The 21,625-nt window shown below is 38.4% G+C and overlaps 1 protein-coding gene across 1 annotated transcript in view; it reads right to left on the minus strand.

Moving 5' to 3' along the window:
• The window catches only part of GPC3 (glypican 3), a 396,452-nt gene that overhangs the window by 90,847 nt on the left and 283,980 nt on the right, over nt 1-21,625 (minus strand). Inside the window, exons 4-5 of the mRNA XM_017511969.2 lie at nt 12,446-12,579; nt 845-970 (exon numbers count right to left, since the gene is read on the minus strand). Coding sequence (XP_017367458.1) covers nt 845-970; nt 12,446-12,579 — 260 coding nt within the window. The remainder of the gene's footprint in view (nt 1-844; nt 971-12,445; nt 12,580-21,625) is intronic.

Consider the following 21,625-nt stretch of genomic DNA (forward strand, 5'->3'; position numbering starts at 1 on the left):
AAAAAAAAAAAAAGAAAAAAAAAACTCAGTAAAATCTTTCAGTAAAATTGCTCAGTGAAATGGTATTCCTCTTTCCCTCCCTTTTCTTCCTTTCTGTATCTTCATTTGTAAAATGGGGGAAAATAACAGTATTCATTTCATAGGATTGTTATAAAGATAAATAATACAGACAAAGCACTTAGCATGACACTTAATACCCAATTAACTTTCAATAAATGATAGGTATTAAGATGAATGCGATTTCTTAAAATCAAATAAATAAGGGCCCAAATGATGAGGAGATGGAAGAATAAAAAAAAAAATTTTATTAATACTTTAAACTCTGTAAAATGGCCTTCAGACATAGTCTCTGTGTACTTCAAACTTTGCAGCTTCTAGGAAGGCTATAAATTATAGACATCATCTGGAATATCATAGATGTTTTATCTGTTTTTCTTGGAGAGTCTCACTCTGTCACCCAGGCTGGAATACAGTGCTGCCATCTCAGCTCACTGCAACCTCCACCTCCCAGGTTCAAATGATCCTTCTGCCTCAGCCTCCCAAGTAGCTGGGACTACAGACATGTGCCATCATGCCTGGCTAATTTTTGAATTTTTAGTAGAGATGGGGTTTCACCGTATTGGTCAGGCTGGTCTCGAACTCCTGACCTCAGGTGATCTGCCCACCTCAGCTTCTCAAAGTGCTGGGATTACAGGCATGAGCCACCATACCCAGCCTCATAGATGTTTTTTCTAGAATTTTTCTTGTGAAAGTAATGGAGACAGAGAGAAATCATAATTAACCTTTAAATAAACATACAATGATTCCTCAAATATTGCTATATGTAACTTTCAAAAAAGATCACCTCTCCACGAGTTCTTGTCCATTCCAGCAAAGGGTGTCGTTTTCCGCCACAGGGCTATGGCTGCAGATATAGCCAGGTAAAGCACTATAGAAGCTGATGAAAGATTTCAACTTCTGAATTAGTTCCCTAAAAGAAAAACAAAACATCTGCGCATAAGAGGCAAGTAAACCCAGTATGAGAAAAGTTTAATTTCCTTATCAGCATGACAGAAAGGCTATGCCAGGCTGATTAGAACAATAAATGATTTTTAAAGACATTCTTGGCTAGAAGGCCACAGTTTAGTTCTTCTTTAAAAAAAATCAGTAAAACGATATTAGCAAAAAGTTGCCTGCCATATAAGGTGCTGTTCCTATCAGAAGGATGATTTAATTTCAACATCCATTTTCTAACACGTTCCGCTTCCATTTTGTTGTTGTTGTTCAGAATGCTGTTACCTACATTTCCAAAGGTGCTGATTACAGGGCACACTGGAGCCCTACATATCTTTTGGTTTCTGAATGTAATTGGGTGCATTGATTGTAATTATAATGCTATTACTCTAGAGATGGCCCGTTTCCATGTAGGCTCTGGCTAATGGTTGCAGGTCAGAATTGCAGGGTGCTCAGAACAGTATAAGCTTGACGAAATTCTCCTGGCAATACAGTCAGAGCAACTCACATCTGCCAGAAGAGGGAGGTTTCTTTGTTCTTTGTATATTGTGGCTCCTGTGAGGGAGAGGGAGCGGAGTGGGGGGTGATTCTAGTATATTATATTATTTATTTGCTTTTGTTTTTGGGCTACACATGATAAGACGTGTGTGTGTGTGTGTGTGTGCATGTGTGTGTGAAAGAAAGAGAGAGACAGTGCAAGAGAGAATATATTATATCTGCAATTATATGCAAACACACACATAAATACCAGAATAATTTCAGGTCTATTATCTATTTTGAGATGTACATGGATATACAAAGTAATATGCCTTAGACTGGAAAGAAGTGGATATCTTTAAAAAGAAATGATAAAATATCTATATAATAGATGTGCAGTGTAAGCAAACAAAAATAAAACATATTTTCTTTTCTTTTCTTTTTTTTTTTTTTTGAGATGGAGTTTGACTCTTATTTCCCAGATTGGAGTGCAGTCGCGCAATCTCAGTTCACTGCCACCTCCGCCTCCCGGGTTCAAGTAATTTTCCTGCCTGAGCCTCCCGTGTAGCTGGAATTACAGGCATGTGCCTGGCTAATTTTTTATATTTTTAGTAGAGATGGGGTTTTTCCATGTTGGTGAGGCTGGTCTCGAACTCTGCACCTCAAGTGATCTGCCTGCCTTGGACTCCTAAAGTGCTGGGATTACAGGCATGAGCCACCATGCCCGGCCACTAAAACACAGTTTATTTTCTAAAGCAATGCTACTGATAGAAAATTAAAGTATCCTTCACTTCCAAATATACCTTATGTCTATGCAAAGTTTTGGAGACTCTATTCAGGGAATTTTCTGGCAGTGGAGTAATTATTCAATACTGTCCCCAGACTAAGAATGGACTGGCCTGATATACAGACCTCTATAGGAACCAGAGGCCTGGATATCATTTGGACACTGGTGGAAGTCCTTAGCCCAGAAATGCCTTCTAGGAGTTGTTCTCAGATCTGGCCAAATGAGGAAGACTGGTGAAAATATCCTCTTGTACTTAATCCCCTTCTTATTATTATTATTGCTGTGGTTTAAGATGGTTTGCCCTTACCAAAACTCATGTAGAGGCATGGTCCCAAGGTGGCAGTGTTGGGAGGTTGTGCCTTTAAGAGGTGAAAATGGATTTATGCTTGCCTTGCAAGACTGGGTTCGTTCTCCAGGGAATGCATTGTTCCCAGGAGAGCAGGTTGTTACAAAGTAAGATTGCCTCTCATATTTGTTCTTTTCACTTGTGCTCAGGTCCCTTTCCTTTCCTCCACCATGTTTTCACACAGTATGAGGCCTTCACTTAAAAGCTACCAGATGAGGCCACTCAATCTTGAACTTCCCAGCCTGATAAATAAACCTATTTTCTTTATCAATTACCCAGTCTCAGGAATTCTGTTACAGCAACATAAAACAAACTAGGACAATTAACATAAAACTATTCATTTCAACTAATGATTTAAGTGGTAGGGGAGGGAGAGAGAGGGCTGTTAGCACAGGTTCACAAAGGCTTGGGCCACAGCAAAGTCAACGTGATGGACAGAACAACTCAAGTAAGGTTATTGGGACATAGACAACTTCTGATACCCCACAAGTTGCTTGCTGTTATGCCTGTACCCCCCACCTCACAGCCTACCCCTGGTGTCTGAGTACCATCAATCTCCAAAGAGAAGAGGCTCAACACAGAACTCTGAAAATAAAAGTCATCGTTATAGTCTCTAATAGAGGAAAAAGATGGGTTCAATTAACAGCTAATAGGAGAGATGCTCATTTTACAAGGTAATAATACAGTTCTCAAAAGTGGAAGCTGAAAGAGTAAAGGCTGAGTCTGAGTAATTCCCCCTGCCCATTCCATAAGGAAATGGACTATGGCCATTAGTCTGTGGTAAACAAGGGCCCTCTCTTAAGGAAAGAATTTCCCTTAGGCCTCCCCCTACCTCCAAATTCCCTCTCACTAACATAGCACATGGCAAGAAAAATTGAACCCATGGTAACACCTTCTAATTTGATTTCCATAGAAGTTAAAAAAAAAAAAAACACCCTGAACTTCTCCCAACCCTTGCAGTTTTCTTGGTGGATCATAAAGATCAATGACAATTTGAAGGACATCCAGATGAGGTTTGATCTAACTGTCAAGGGTATGAGGGGCTGCAATAAACATAAGACCTCTCATTTTAGTATAGAAAGATATTACCTGGAAGGGTCAACACAAAAGTCTCAGAAAACCACAAAGAATGTGAACATATTAGTCTATTCTCACACTGCTATGAAGAAATACCTGAGACTGGATAATTTATAAAGAAAAGAGGTTTAATTGACTCATAGCTCTGCATGGCTGGGGAGGCCTCAGGAAACACACAATCATGGCAGAAGGGGAAGCAAGCATGTCCTTCTTCACATGGCGGCAGGAAGGAGAAAAATAAGTGCCCAGCAAAGGGGGAAGCCCCTTAGGTAACCATCAGACCTTGTGAAAGCTAACTATCATGAGACCAGGATGGGGAAACCACCCCCATGATTCAATTATCTCCACCTGGTCCCTCCCATGACATATGGAGATTATGGGAACTAAATTCAAGATAAGATTTGAGTGGTGACACAGCCAAACCGTATCAGTGAATAGTATGAACACGGTCTGGGTTATCATGTTCTAGAACTCAGGAAATCTCTTTGAAAGTTGAACAAGGTAACTTGGAAAAATAAAAGGTTATCCTACTTTATTAACTTCACAGGGCATGTGGGATAGACATAGAAAGAGACTGTGTTTTAAAAACTTACTTTTGAATTAGTTATTTTGAATTTAGAACACAGTTTTATTTTGCAACCATGTTAGAATGATTCGGTTCTCAGAACAGCCCCTTCAAACCTGTTGTGAGTAGTAGCTAAAAGCACTGATTATGGACTCTGACTCAGCTGAGTTTCAAATGTCAGCTATGCCCTCACTTACTGAGCAGTGAAATCTTAGGCAAATTCTAAACTTCTCTGACCTTTAGTTTCCTTATTTGTAAAATGAAGATAATTATGGTACCTATCCTGCAGGGTTACTGTGATGATTAAATGAGAAAATGCATGTAAAGTATTTAGCATAGTACCTGCAGAATTAAGCACAGAGTAATCACTCTACAATGTTAGTCATTGTCAATATTACTATTATCATGAATCTGTACAATAGAATATATCACTGATACTGTTTGGCTGTGTACCCACCCAAATCTCATCTTGAATTGTAGCTCCCATAATTCCCATGTGTTATGGGAGGGATCTAGTTGGAGATAACTGAATCATGAAGGTGGTTTCCCCCATACTGTTCTTGTGGTAGTGAATAAGTCTCACAAGATCTGATGGTTTTATAAGGGGTTTCCCCTTTTGCTTGGCTCTCATTCTCACTTGCCTGCCACCACATAAGATGTGCCTTTTGCCTTCCACCATGATTGTGAGGCCTCCCCAGCCATGTGGAACTGTGAGCCTATTAAACCTCTTTCCTTTATAAATTATCCAGTCTTGGTTATGTCTTTATCAGCAGTGTGAAAATGGACCAATACGGTCACATTTATGAAATACATATATTATATTCCGGATAAATTTATGTATGCCAGATAATTAAAAATTTTTCAAGTTCCACGTAATTTTATGTGCAATGAAATAATTAAAATCCTTTATTTTTTGAGGTGGATATTAATAAGTACAACCATTGTCTCTTTCAACAGATTTTTCCTGGTGTTCTTCTTAAACTAGTTAGCTACTGGGGTGGGTAATCCTTTTGACTAATTTGGTATAGCAAATGTTCAGAATAGGCAAATATATAGAGATATACAGTAGATTAGTGGTTGCTTAAGACTGGGGAGATGAAGGTTGGGGAATGATAGCTAAAGAGTACAGAGTTTTTTCCTGAGGTGATGAAAATGTTCCAAAATCGATTGTGATGATGGTTGTACAACTCTGTGGATATACTACAAACAATTGAATTATACACTTTAAATGGATAGATTGTATGGTATGTGGATTAAATCTCAATAAAGTTGTTACCCCTGCCCCTCAACAGAAAGGGTAGAGAAGAGGTAAGAAATATATTTTAGAGAAAGAGAGGCTTTTCTACTATGGGGAGGGATGCCCCTTGGAAGAATAAAAGGAGACAGGGAGGAGAGTTGGGAAAAGCCAGGTTGGATGCAAATAGAATAAACACATAGGCAAGAGATGAAAAGGGAAATGTGTAAGAGCTGCAGCTTCCGCACTGCAACAGCTGTAAACAGTTCAAATATATTTCTTCCTCCATCTTCTAAAATAAAGTCTTTTGCCTTTCTTTCTCATTGTAAAAGAAATACATGCTCACTACAGAGAATTTAGAAAATAAAGAAAGACAGAAAGGGAAAAAAATTCATTGTCCCACCAGCCACAGATAACTAGTTAATATTCAATATATTTTCTTCTAGATTTTTCTCGAGTAAATTTTTACACTTATTTCTCTAAAACACTTACACTTATTTCTTTCATAGGCTTGTTATCTGAAATCTTTTTCGTTCTTAGTGTATATTATCACCATTAGAGTCCAAGGTAGATTCGAGTAGAACAACCTCAGAATTCAATAAATTCTGGTTCTCAAATAATTCCCAGGCCCTATAGGATGAGACCTGTGGGATGAGGCAGTACCTGCCTTTTGGAGAACAAAGAGTAGGTCTCCAGCACAGCTCGCAAACTAGCCAATATCTTAGAGTCCCAAAGGACAGTGTTATATTGAAGGCCATTCCGTTATCCAAAACCTTCTGTGAGAAAATAAATCTTGGTCTCTAAAAGAAACTGATTCTTGAAAATAAGTGCAAACATATTCTTTTGGAGGCTGGGGAAAAAGACTTTAGAAATTGTTGGAGAGTTAATGAGCTTTTCAAAGGACAGTGACAACAAGGTGATAATGTCCTCTGCCACTACAGCAGCAGAGTGTGAGAGAGCAGTTTACCTCCTACCAAGTTTACCGGGCCTCTCAGAATCTCTCTCGTTCTTTGTCTCTTTCTGCCATTTCTTTCTAAACTTGTTCCAGCGTAGGAATTAAGTGAACTTTAATCTTTTCTTAAATAAAGGTTTATATTCCTCTGCTTATCATTTTAATAGAGGAGCTGAATATTTTTATTTTTCTCTTTAAAGAAAGACACCTGAAACTAAGTGACATGTTAATTACCCATGTATGACTCAGTCCAGATTTTTTTCCTTTGTGCTAGTAGCACATGACAGACAACAAAAGAATCTCCACCTGTGAACTAAGACAGTCTGCTCAACTGAATTGTTCCTAGAGAAAAAAAAAAGGATAGAAAGGTCGAACAATTAGTTGCCTGGGATAGAAAAAACAATTTGATTGAAGGGAATGTTTTTTGATTCTAATTCCACTTTATTCTAATACATACATGTCAAACATACCATTGACATATAAATTGTGAAGCCTACGGCTCTCAATTAGACAAATCCAACATTTGCTTATGGCAGCCTGGTCAGGAAAGAGTCTCATCATAAAGGTTTCCATTCAATGTGTTAAGTGTGGAACTAAAGGATAGAGCCCTTTTGCTTGCATGAGCCATTTTGAAATATGGCAGCTGGGTGCTCAGGATCTTCCCTGGAGGGCTTCCATCATCCTGAAGAGGATCATCCCTCCCCTTCTTTGGTTGCAGGAGAGGGGATTGCCTTTGCTTTCTTGCAATGATTTGCTTGGGCAGGCATCAAAGCAGTACTAATTGGAAATCACTGCAAGTAAAAACAGCCTTTCATCCCTGACTGCAGATCTGGAACTTTTTTTCTTTATTATTAAGGTTCATTTTTTTTCTCTTCACGTAAAGTAATACGAGCTTATTATTTTTAAAAGTTGACAATGCAAAAGAGTACCTAAACTAAAATCACGAAAATTGTAATGGTGTAAGATCATGCCTAATTCTGCTGGAGATAGCCTTTCACAATTTAATCCAAAACTAGAGTTTTCTATCATCCTAAAGACTCACCCGTGCTTTTTCTCACACTGTTCCCTTTTCCCAGAACACCCTCCTTTCCTTCTTCCATCTGCTGAGTTTGTTTGAACTTATCATTCAGGCTCAGCTCAAAAGTTACCTTTTCCAAGAAGTCTTTCTTCACGCTCCCAGGAGAGGGGCTATCTTCCCCATCTGTGACACTGGCACTCTTTTACACATAGCTCTGATTTGGCACTCACCCCCAATGTATGGAAATTATTCATTTGCATGTTTCCCTCCCTAACTAAACTAGGTGTTCCTCCATTCATCAGAGCCTAAACTTACACAGTGCGAAGCATAGAGATGGTATTGACAAATGTTGAAAGAAGTAGAGTCTTATTTAGAGCAGAATGACTTGGACCAGATCCAGAACTCCTTGATTCACTCAGGACATACTTTGTTGTTTTGTTCAGAGGCGGTGGGAGTAGGCATTGATTTTGGACTAGGGGAGCTGAGATCAGCTTTTGTCCTTTTCTTTCTAGTTCATTTACTAGTGTCGCCTAATCCATTGCCCCTTTGGACCAAGTCAGAGGAGAAGGAGAGGAGGGGGAGCACAGGGAGGACAAGGCTGGAATATGTAGATGTAATTTCACAAGGGTGGAGGGACTGTGTTACTTTCTCACAGGTTAGCAGTTGGCCCCAAAGCTTGGTATATATAGATGCAAGATGGACTGTTCAACCATAGATTCCGCATTTGAACAATGGAAAAATATTGTTCATGTACTCTACCAAACAGTATACTGTATAAACACTGCAAGGTAAACAGTATCATAAGGGAAGCAGTGAAGTAGACATTTGGGAGGACAAATAAGGGAGAAGCTGACAACTGAGATGAGCCGGAAGGGGCTGTGAAGATCTGACTTCTTCTATCCTGATTGTACTTGTTGTGCATCTTGTTCTTCACTCACTGTTTTAAATCTGATGACAGATATTTTCAATACTTATCCCTTAAAGGAACGCTAAGTCCCATGCATAGACCACCAGTTGAGTATAAAATCACCTTGAAATTGAACTAAGCTGTTTCTAAGATTAGTTGTGTGTTGCAAACTACCCAGTTGGGGGCAGACAAAACAAACAGATGACTTCTGAATGCTACCAAAAGAATCCTGCATTTCATTGTGTGTTGTTATTTTAATAAGGCAAAGGGCTTTTCAACTCCTAATCAGATTCAGACAGCTTGTTCACAATCTCCGCAGACTGAATACTACAATAGGGTTCCTTTGCAATTATCATATTTTTAACCACAGAGGACAGAGCTTGGGTATGGGCATGAGGAGTGGTAGAGGCACATATATTTTTCTGGACAGTGTGAAATGCTGTGCAGAATATACTGAGAGATTTATAGAGGTACTAACACTGCCAAAACAAACCCTCTTAATAACATCAGATTGCAGGGCGCAGTACATTTACCAAGAGATCATCTTAATTCCCACTTCTCTCTCCCTAAGAGGGTTTACAGTGCCTATTTGAGGGAGTTAAATAAAATCAGATACTCTCCAGTTGTTTTGTTTTCTTCTTCTGCCGGAGAATTCACAAAGAAAGTTTCCATCTTAGATTCTAATGCTTCAGTTTCAATAAAAGTGAGAAACATTGTTGGGCGGGCTCAGGCTCCCAACACCCAAAGAAGTTCTGCCTGACCATCATTTACTCAACTTTACAGGCTTTGTCAATTTTTTTTTACTATCCTTTCTTTTCCTTGGAGGTTAACTACAAGTTCAAAAATGAATCTAGGCCACGTGCGGTGGGTGGCTCACAAGAATGGCTTTAACCTGGGAGGCATAGGTCACAGTGAGCTGAGATCATGCCACTGCACTCCAGCCTGGGTAACAGAGTGAGACTCAGTCTCAAATATATATATATGAATATAAACAAAGTACCAAATCCGGTGCCCAGCCAAAACTTCATTTATCAATTTCTTCTTTCCCTGGAGGAATCAACACACACACAGCTGTCCCCGGTAAGATGAAAGGGAATGAGTCTCCCAGAGCCCAAGACAGAAGTCATAGCAACAGGGGAAACTTCCTACTTATAAATGTGTCTAGGTTGGCAGAGTAATTTCAAAATGGGACTGAGTGGGTGCATTAATTCTGAAAAAGCTCCACATGTGATTTGGCTACAAATTCATATACCACTTCCTCCATGAAGCCTCAAGGGTCTGTCTTTCCTTGGAGACTGCCTCTGTACTCTGGAATTGTTTTGCTTTAGCCCTTACAAAGCTGTTTTGGAATTATGTGTATTTAAGTCTATTTCCCCATTAAACTGAGCTGGAGAGCATAGATTGTGTCTTTTTATTTTCAGTGCCCAGTATGAATTTTGGTACTTAACGAGTGTTTACTAAATTTTTGCTGAACTGAATAAGGATACATCCCACCCACACACACATACAGAGTAAGTCCTCAGTTAATGCCACTGATAGGTTCTTGGAAACTGAAACTTAAAGTGAAAAAATGTACAGCAGGTCCTCAAATTATGTGGTTTCATTCAACACTTTGTTACAAGGATAACGAGGAAAAATTGGTTTTGTTATATGTTGTTTTGCTTAAAATTGCAGTTTCCAAGAACCTATAGACATAGTTAAGTGAGGATTATCTATCTATCTCTCTATCTCTCTCTCTATCTATCTATCTATCCATCCATCTATCCATCTATCATCTTCCCTTCAGTCAAATATGGAAGGGGTTGCCACTAGTTAAAGGTCAATGCAGATTTTTGGAGCAGGGAGATGCTCCGTCCACTCCACGCATCAACCTGATATTGCGGTACCAGGAATGGTATACTCCCTTGGGGAATACAAAAATAAATAAATAAAATAAAGGTCGATGCCTTAGATGAACTGAAGTTTATTTCTCAGGTAGTTCAGTCCAAGAGTGAATGCAATGGAGAAAAATGGACAAAGGACAAGCAGCTGCAAAAGAGGGCCTTAATAAATGGCCTAAAAGACAAACATTTCCCGAAGAACCCCTATGCTATAGGAAAATGGTTGTCAAACATTTTGATGTTGGGAGCCCTGAAGTAGTTTTAAAATACGTCCACAAACCCCTTAATTCTCCCTTCATAAGGTGGAGCTTAATTTCCTCCCTCTCCTTGAGTGTGGATTAGAATTAGTGGCATGCTGGCTGGGTGCAGTGGCTCACACCTGTAATCCCAGCACTTTGGGAGGCTGAGGCAGCTGGATCACCTGAGGTCAGGAGTTTGAGACTAGCCTAGCCAACATGGTGAAACCCCATCTCTACCAAAAATACAAAAGTTAGCCAGGCGTGGTGGCGCAAGCCTGTAATCACAGCTACTCAGGAGGCTGAGGCAGGAGAATAGCTTGAACCTGGGAGGTGGAAGTTGCAGTGAGCTGAGATCACACCATTGCACTCTAGCCTGGGCGACAAAGTGAGACCTGTCTTAAAAAACAAAATGAAACAGAAAACCACAAAGAATTAGTGGCTCGCTTCTAATAAATCAAATATGCCAAAATTGATGGTGTACCTTCTTCCAACAACCAGAACTAACTTGCTACACTTGCAAGTGAGCCACTTTGGAAGTTGGTCCTCCAGCCTCCATCAACATTTTGAATGACTGCAGCCTCAGGATCCCAGAGAGCTTTCGGTTATATTATATATATCTATTGATATTTACTGTTTTAAAAAATTTTTTTAAATTTAAATTTATTACTAATTTAAACTAGCAATTATAGACTCATTACATGTTAATATAAATATTAATAACATTTCATGAAAACAGTGAGAAAAATGGTATCATTTTTCATTTTTGCAAGCTGTCTCTGCTCTCTGACTTGATAGGGGACAGGTAGATTCTTCTATTGACTTCTCCATTTAATCTGTTGCAACACATTGTTTTGGTTGAAGTATATGAACAATATCCAGCTTTACACAAATATGTAATGAGCAAAAGGAAAACCTCATAGATGCCCTGAAAGTGTTACTGGGACTCCCAGCAGTCCTGAAATCACATTTTAAAACAGCTGTTACAGGGAAACTAGGAATCCATTAGCTTGAAGTCAACAAAAGAGAAACAAATGAGGACTTTCTGAAATGCTTCAGTGGGGGAACTCTTTCAAGTTGCATTACTGGCTTCTTTCATCCTAAACTATATCATAAAATGCTAAGAATTACCACCTCAGAAACATTTATAGGAAAATGAGAGAAATGGAAGAGTTTAGCCCAAATCTGGGATGTTACTTAATTCCTTTCTTCATTTTCTATCTATAGGCCAATCTTACTTAACCCCCTCAAGGTCAATAGGAACAACTCATGTCTAGATATTCTTGAGCCAGTGGCAAGGCTGGCTACATGTGCAGTCTTTTCAGCAATTCTAGAGTTGTGTTGGACTTCTGATACACTTTCTACCCATTTGTTGTTTAAAAAAAAAAAAAAAAAAAAACAGAATGGGGACAGAGGGACTCTGGATTAGGGGAGAAGGGATGAAGAAAATAAGAAACAAACCTGGAATTTTGTCCCTTGACTAATGTTTTAAGAACTAAGAACCGGATCCTTCATTTTATCATTTTTAAAAGAGCGTGTAATGTGTGCAGTGTCTGTGTATGTGTGTGTGTATACACATGAATGTGTCTCACCAGCTTCTCTCTGGTGAATTTGACTCTGACTCACTGTTAATAATGGGAAAAGCTATGAAGCAAGCCACAAAATTGTGAGGCCAGATTGTAAGCAGAAACTATTTTGCTTAATCAATAACAGTTCTTGAATAGGGAAGTCCTTTCCACACATGTTGCTGTACTAGATATTTATGAACAGTATATTTATATTTAAATATGGCTTGGAATATAATACTATATATTTTTTTAAAACACTGACAGATGATAAAATTTAATTAATCAAGCACTCTACTCAGAAGAACTAAATAACATGTATTTAAGAAGTTTCACTCCAGTGGTTTTTTGACCTTAAAATACAATTGCTAATTGTATGCTGGAATAGAGAAAAAAGAAACCTCTCACCTTCTTCGGCTGGATAAGGTTTCCTCATGTTCTACATGAGCAACTTTTAATACTTTCTTGTCAATAAACAGATCTTCAGGATAATAAGCAGATCTATATTGGCGTTGTTGAGAATGGGCACATAACTTGCCAATCTGAAAAAAGAAATGCAATATAATTACATGATACTTGCACAGATACGACAGTAGAAACAAATTCTGAAAGACACTTCAATTTCTTCCCCCAATTTTAAATAGAAGAACAAAGCTATGACTAGAATCAAAAAAGGTGATAAACTTGTAAGGCAAAGAACCATTGGTGGAAAGAAGGCTGAAGAAAGGTGTTAATACATATGAAGAAGTTCACAAAACGGAACTGCAAAATTTAGGAAGAACTGGTGCAGGAGATGGGGGTTGTGTAGCCAGTTAACAGAAGAGCAGCCTCCCAAGCACAGAGTACTACCAGTTTCTGTGAGTATTTTGTTATAAGACCCAAGCTAAGGTACTCTGGAAAAAGTGTGGTTGCTCATCTGGCTTTCCTAAAAATGCCCAAGGGAAGAAGGCAAGTCAACCAATCAGTAGCCAGTGACAGGTGGCTCACACCTGTTATTCCAGCAGTTTGGGAGGCTGAGGCCAGAGGATCACTTGTGGCCAGGAGCTCGAAGCCAGCCTGGGCAACACAGCAAGACTCAGTCTCTACAAAAAGTAAAATATTAGCCAGGCATGGTAGCATACACCCGTAGTCCCAGCTACTCAGGAGGCTGAGGTGGGAGGATCGTTTGAGCCTAGGAGGTCAAGGCTGCAGTGATCCATGATTGTGCCACTGCACTCCAGCCTGGGTGATAGAGGGAGATCCTGTTTCTAATTAATTAATTAGCCAGTATCATCACCTATGAATCATATATCATTAATTAAGCCCAGGATTAAAAGTATTTAAAAAACATAGGTGCTTGAGAGTCTCCCTTTCTTCCTTCCTCCATGTCTCCTTCCTTCCTCCCTTCTTCCGTCCCTTTCTTCCTTCCAGCTTTCCTCATTCATTCATTCAAAAATATTTATTGGATCTCTCTAAAGCTGACTTCTTTTACACTCAATAGCAATACTTTTTTAAAAAATGGCATAATATTTCTTAGCTCCATTGTACTTGTTTCTTTTGTTTAATTATTAGATTTGCTACTTTTTTTGCTTTCAAGCAAAAGCCTAAATGAACTTTCATGTAAAGAAATATGAATGTGAACATTCTTATATATCTCCCCTGTGCCGGACACTATGCCAACTATTATCATACCCATTTTAGAGATGAGGAAATTGAGGCTTAAGGAGTTAAGTGACTTGCATAAGGCAAATAAACAGTGGACTCACTTGTCTGACTTCAAACCCATTTGTCTGACTTCAAAGCTTATGCAACATTGCCTCCCTAGCAGATGATGCTTGACTTCCAATGGCTTACATTCTACATTGTAGAAAAATATAAATAATTACCAATCCTCAAAAACATAGTCACCCAACATAGCCAAGGTGAATATATAAACTGTAACCTCAGGAAAAATATTAGAAATATCTGAGAAGGAGAAGGGTTGTATGTTTGTCACTTTTGTACCTCCACGCTATTCAGACTGGATTTTGTGCACTGTTAGGTGAATTAATTGAAGTGAATTGGAAGAATCTTATATCATCAGGCTCAGATCAGCACTCTACTTATAAGCCATGGACTCTGTGTGGTAATCCCAGCTTCTGGATTTCTCAAGATAGCCCTGACAGCATTTACTAAGTTACCTATTTATACAGCTTTGGAAGGCTTTTCATATAAATAAAGTCTCAAATTAGAAAAAAAATCTAGAATCAGAGTAGCATCACCTTCATTTATAAAAGAGAACATCTATAGTTTTATATTCAGATTAGCTATACTCAATAGTTTACATTAATGGGACTAAAACAAAAGCCAAAGACACTTAAAGACATTCAATTTGGCTTTGGAATGCATGATACTGAATTTTTCAGATGTGCTTATGTAATGCTATTTGACTTGGGCTAATATTAACTTCAAACAAAGTGTGTGCATTCCATGAATATGCCTTAACTAGCAGTCTGGTAGGGTGCTTTTAGGTCAGGGGCTGCCTGGCTGGACTATGGAGTTAAGTTCCAATCATTTTCAAAGCATAGAATGCAGATGCCAAATAACTGAGGGCAGACTATGTATCACCACTTTCTATCGGAAGACATACACGTGTTTACTTTGTGAAAATGCAGGTGAAATTTCATGGAAAAAAACCTTGATGTTTGTTCCATAAATATCTATTATTCTGTGAACATTTATGTGAGAGCTTATTTCACTAAGATCAAAGTATTCTTAACACATTCAGGAACACAGTACACATTGCCTTGACCTACATCTGTTCCCAGTCCAGCACCAAAACCAAATCTTTCACACGTCTTTCACAGTAACTTGTCTACTTGCAACCCACAGCTGTGAAATTTCCCTCCCCATTGCAAGTCAACCCTTTCTATCAATGAATACTAATTGGTCCAAAGCAAGACTTGAAAGTTTTTAGCCCCCTCCCCGTCACTTGCCCAACCTGGAAAGGGGTACAGCTGAGGCAAAAGTAGGAAGGTTAAGAACAAATGATAATGCAGCCAGTCTGCAGTCTGATCTTTCTTCCCAAGCAACCCAGTGTAGCATTATCAAGCCAACTTTCCAAGGCTCTGTGTGGCGGAAGAGGCAAACAATGTTGTCGGGCCAATAACCCCACTCCTCCATCTGAAACGTCCCACATCTTATCAGACAGGCTGTATTTTCTTCCACAAATCTACCATGAAGCAAATTCTTCTCATATACAAAGCGTTTGTCAAATACATTCCCTCCTTTGGGTCCTTCTCCCTACATCTTTCACCTCCACACCATGTGAGCTGTAGGGGAATATTATGAGCTCATTTTGAGAACTGGACACTAAAGGAAAACATAATGTATAAAGTGATGCAGCATTCACATTAAAGAAGTCCTTTCAGCTTCACACTTGCGAAATGTCAGGCTATGCTGGGAGACTTGAGTCTTACTCTTCAGCAGCCCCTACTGAAGAAGCCAGCCTCCCAAGTGGTGTTTTAGAAATGAGTATCCTGCCCAGGAGTTTTAGGCTCTTAAATAAAAAGTGCAATCCAATTTCCTTTTACAGACTAATGTATCTAGTCAAGGATGCTGCCACCGTCAAATTTAGTTAGTTGGAGGGAATTTATTGGATAGGTGAGTGTCTCTATCAAAAGACTGGAATATAAAACCTTTTTGTTTTTCATAGACCATGATTCCTAATGCTGTTTTTATTTATGTGCCAGACCTGTGACAGGGAAAGCAATAGTGCTCTGCAGGGTTACAAGTCCTGAAACATAAGAAGGCAGGGCCTCTGACCATATCCAGGCCAGGAAGACGTTTTAGTAACCTTAGCATCAGTCTTTTCTGCCAGGATCCAGAAGCACCATCCTTGTACCTACATAAGGAAAATGCACTGCTGGGACCCAGCATGGTATAGATCAGGGGTGTCCAATCATTTGGCTACCCTGGGCCACGTTGGAAGAAGAAGAATTGTCTTGGGCCACATATAAAATACACTAACACTAACGATAGTTGATGAGCTAGAAAAAAAATCACCAAAAAATATCATAATTTTTTTTCTTTTTAAGACAGGGTTTCACCATGTTGGTCAGGCTGGTCTTGAACTCCTGACCTGAGGTGATCCACCCGCCTTGGCCTCCAAAGTGCTTGGATTACAGGCGTGAGCCACTACGCCCAGCCTAAAATATCATAATGTTTTAAGAAAGTTTATGAATTTGTGTTGGGCCACATTCAAAGCCATTTGGGCTGCATGCAGCCTGCAGGCTGAAGGTTGGAAAAGCTTGGTCTAGATCATGCAGAGCCCAGTAGGCTGGACAACAGGAGGCCTGGCCTGCCACCCCACTTCCACCTTTCACCCACAGCAGGACTTTATTGTGACCTGGTCCCATAGCTGCACTCTACCTGTAACTCTAGCCCTATACACAGGAGAAAGATAGGATATTTGAAGTGCCATATTGTCTTCTCAGTTTCCTTGGGAAAAAAAAAAAAAAGGTGAAAATTACTTTCTGAGTGGAGCACGCTATTGTAGGGCAGGGAAAGTTTTATTTTCTTGACCTATGGCTGAGACACCTGTAATAAAAGACAGATTAAAAAGAAAAAAACATACAAATATATTTAATATAAGTTTTATGTTTAATATAAGTTTTATGTCACCCAAGATCCTTTAGAAAGGAAGACCCAAAGAAATGCAGAAAGCTATGGATTTTTATGCTAAGTTTGTTAAGGAAATGGAGAGTGGTGAAGTGTGATTGGACAAAGAGGGTATAACTGAATGGTAATAAACTGGGGAAACTTAGCCAGGACAGTTTCTTCAGATTTTTCTGTGTCCCTGTATCTTTGGAGGTAAAGTGTTTCTTTCTTTTGGGTATAGGGTGAGCACCTCTCACATGATGGTCTTATGACATACTTCAGAAAAGAGTCAGTTAGGTTCTATGACCTGCTTCAGGGGAGAAGGGGTGAGGGGAAGGTGAGAGTGAATTTCTTGTTTTTCTGGTTTTCGTAAATGCCAAGGTGCCGTATTTTAGGGTGTTGTGTCCTGAACCCCATCATTACCAAAGATTTTGAAGTCATGCAAAAATTTGGTCTGATACAATTTACTCCTACACCCTATAATGAACATGTTAAGAAATGCAGCTACTCTGTTGGTTAAAATCTAACTGTATTCATTCTCAGGCCCCTATTCACTGTTGGTTTTGGGAATTCTCAAGTGACAAATAAATTCAGACTTGATCTTTCACTCCAGATGGCTAAGCAGGAAAGAGAGCCTATATTGAAAGCTTTTCAACAATACCAAACACTTCACGTTTGTTACACAATAACCTATTCCAACCTAGTCCTTCACAGATAACTCCTACATCCATTCTCCATTCTCTTCACTAAGTCCTACCAACAACCCTTTGAGGTATACAGGGCAGGTATTACTTATTTATGCATTTCTTGAGACAGGGTCTTGCTTTGTTGCCCAGGCTGGAGTGCCGTGGTGTAGTCACAGCTCACTGCAGCCTTGACCTCCCCGGGCTCAGGTAATCCTCCCACTTCAGCCTCCTGAGCAGCTGGAACTATAGGCACACACCACCACTCCTAGCTAATGTAGCTAGACATGGGATCTCACCATGTTGCCCAGACTGGTCTTGAACTCCTGGACTCAAGTGATCTGCCCACCTTGGTCTCCCAAAGCACTGGGATTACACAGAGTGGGTATTATTAGCCCCATTTTAGATATAAGGAAACCGAGGCTCACAAAAATTGAGGAACTTAAAAGCAAGGTCACAATGTTAGTAAACGGTAGAGCTGGAACTTGAATGCTGGTCTGTTTGATTTTAAACCTATGTTTTTGTTTTTAATTTTTCCTATGTCATGGATTTCTGTCACTGGCATAGGCTCTGGGGCTTCCCAGTACTGGGTGTGGCCCAGGTCTGTGGTTATGTGGACAACTTACCACAATTGGAGGATAGTAATAATGAGGAAAAATTCTCCAAACATATTCCAAGAAATGGCTAAAGTTGTTCAACAGAAAACTGACATTCAATTTTCACCTAGGTTTCAGGTAGTATTTCAAGTGGTGGTAAGCCAATAATGGGATGATTTAAACTCTTTTGTCTGACAAGTAAGAGTCAATTAGTAACCATACTAAAGCACTGCATGTCAAGTTCTACAGAAGAGAAGGCCCCCAAGTAGGTCCAGCCTGCCACTTGCTGCCTGCAGGATGTCCCTTGACCCTGGCTCTGGAATTCAGATTGCTGGGTTTGTTACAAAATCTTCTGTAATTCCTACACTAAAAAAAATTCTGATGTCTAACCATCTGATCTTTGGCAAAGTTGACAAAAATAAACAATGGTGAAAGGTCAACCTATTCAATAAATGGTGCTACTGGACCCCTATCTTTCACCATATATAAAAATTAATTCAAGATGGATAGATTAAAGACTTAAACATTAGACCTCAAACTATAAAAATCCTAGAAGAAAACCAAGGAAATACACTTCTTGATATTGCCCGTGGCAAAGCATTTATGCCTAAATCCTCAAAAGCAATTGCAACAAAAACAAAAATTGACAAGTGGAACCTAATTAAACTAAAGAGCTTTTTCACAGCAAGAGAAACTATTAAGGAGTAAACAGACAACCTACAGAATTGGAGAAAATATCTGCAAACTATGCATCTGACAAAGGCCTATTATCTAGAATCTATAAGGAACTTAAATCAACAAGCAAAAAACAAATAGCCCCATTAAAAAGTGGGCAAAGAACATGAACAGACACTTCTTAAAAGAAGACATACAAGTGGTCAATAAAGATATGAAAAAATGCTTGTTGTCACTAATCATTAGAGAAATGCAAATCAACATCACAATGAGATATCATCCCACAGAAGTTAGAATGGCTTTTGTTAAATAGTCTAAAACCAACAGATGCTGGTGAGGATATAGAGAAAAGAGAACATTTACACACTGCTGGTGGGAGTGTAAATTAGTCCTGCCACTATGGAGGGCAGTTTGGAGATTTCTCAAAGAACTAAGAGGTGAACTACCATTCGATTCAACAATACCATTACTGGATATATGGCCAAAGGAAAACAAATCATTCTACCAAAAAGACACTTGCACCCATATGTTCATCACAGCACTATTCACAATAGCAAAAACATGCAATCAACCCAGATGCTTAACAACGGTGGACTAGATGAAGAAAATGTGGTACATATACATCATGGAATACTACTCAGCCATAAACAAGCATGAAATATTGCCCCTTGCAGCAACATGGATGCAGCTGGAAGCTATTTTCCTAAGCAAAGTAATGCCCAAACAGAAAATCAAATACCACATGTTCTCACTTATTAGTGAGAGTTAAATGTTGTATACACATGGACATAAAGATGGGAATCACAGACTCTGGGAACTACAAGAGGGGAGGAGGAGGCAACGGGGCATGGGCTAAAAAACTACCTATTGGGTACTCTGCTCACTACCTGGGTGATGGGACCATCCATACCCCAAACCTCAGCATTATGCAATATCCCATATAACAAACCTGCACATGTACTCCTTGAATCAAAAAAAAAAAGTTATTTGAAACTGTGATGTTTTTGTTTCTGAAACATATTTTTAATATTTTGTAGGTGAATCCTGTCCTTATATAACACCAGTGTAGTTAAAACATCCAAAGGGAGAAAACCCAGATGAATATTCTGGGTTTAACAATGATGAGAGATTCAGCAAGATAATGACCTAGTATGAACTGTGTTACTAAATTTTGATCATTGATAATGATGGCATGAGTGACTTCAGTGGAGAAGTTCTCAAAATCAGAATCATAAGATGTAGAATATATGGAGATTAAGCAAATAGATGCAAAGCATAGGCAGCTATTTTACATAAAGGTTATGCCATGTATCTTATTAAGTATAATTGATAGAATTAATGGTGTGTTAGTAATTTTTGGAGATAATTTTTATGGGGGGGTCAGAGTTTATGCTGCAGTACATTAGCTGTCTTGGTTGACATACTAATTTTTTTCAATTAAATGTTTTAAGACCCAATATATATAAAATAAAATGCATCCCTAAATTGTGGTTTGATGAGATTTGTAAATTTATACACATGTATACACACTATCTCATAATGTATAAAATACTGTCATAATTTTATAGTGACTGACATTTTAATCACTAAAGATGAGATTTGTCTTTTTTAGGATTAGATCGATAACAGAGAGAAAGAATAGAAATATAAATAATAAATATGACTAGATTCAGTATTTATGCATTTGTGTTTCTGGCTTTTTTGCTCAGAATAATTTTTCTTTCAGGAACTCTATGTTGGTGGTTTACCAGCAGTTCTTTTAACTGCTGAGAGAATATACCAAATATGTTTACACATTTGGATAGTCTCCACGTTTTTGCTTTTGTGAATAAAATTGCACTGTTTACTCAAGTCTTGTCATTTCATTTTCAAATACATGTTTTGTAAATACTCCCTCCCAGTATCTGGCTTTTCACTTTTCTTAGTGATGTCTTTTGCACAGAATACTTTAAAAAATTTTTTGATGAACTTGATTTTATCTATTTTTACAGCTTTATGATTGATGCTTTTTTCCATCATAAGAAGCCTTTCTATATGGCAATGTCACATATTTTCTTCTACAACCTTTATAGTTTGTACATTTATGAAGAGGTATTTGACCCATTTTATGTTAATTTTTGTATATTATGTGATGCAAAGATTGACATTTTCACAGCCTAAGTGATGGGCTCATTGGGACCTGAAGCCTCAGTGTCATATAATATACACATGTAAGAAGCCTGCAAGTGCATCCTTTAATCTGTAATAAAAGCTGAAATTATTAAAAAAGAAAATGCCCTTAAATAAAATTTGTACATGACTAGATATTACTTGTTGACTTGACATTTCTACTTCATTTCACAGTGCTTAAATCATATGACCTGCTGGATTTCTACTTTCACAAAGTTAATTACATTTTTAAGCCTAATGCTTTTCCTTTTAAATATTTTCCTTTGGTATTTAAAAATACTGTGTATGCTCTATTTATCTGTCATGAATGCTTCCATTTGTTTATCTGATTAACCTGTCAAACTTTCCAATAGTTATTTAACACTTAAGAAATAATGATTATGTTTTCCAAATATTTATCAGATTGTTTCAGTACCATTTGTTAAGATCATTTCTCATTTAGTTACTTCAATATTTTATTTCTTTAAGTTTAATTGGTCATATTGTGGATCTATTTCTGAACTCTATTCTGTTGATCTGCATGTCTGTGCTTATGCAAATACATCATTCTCTTAATTGAAGTATTATTATAATGTCTCAAATTCAGCTAATAAAAGTTCATCCAACTTAGGAAAAAAAGTGCTTTTCTAAGAAATGTTGCCAAATATGATTTAAATTTAATCTTGGATCACTGATGGATTCATCAGAACCCTGAAGAATTAATACCAAAACTTTCTCTGGGGGTTATGCAATTTAAATATCAACTCTGATCTAGTTGTCTACTTTGGATCAGTATTACCTGTGGCATTTGCTTTGTGGTACCTTGGGGCTGAAGGTGGAGTTGAGTGGGAATTTCATAGGTTTCCAGT

Source organism: Cebus imitator, unplaced genomic scaffold, assembly GCF_001604975.1.
Source record: "Cebus imitator isolate Cc_AM_T3 unplaced genomic scaffold, Cebus_imitator-1.0 Scaffold458, whole genome shotgun sequence".
NCBI lineage: Eukaryota > Metazoa > Chordata > Mammalia > Primates > Cebidae > Cebus > Cebus imitator.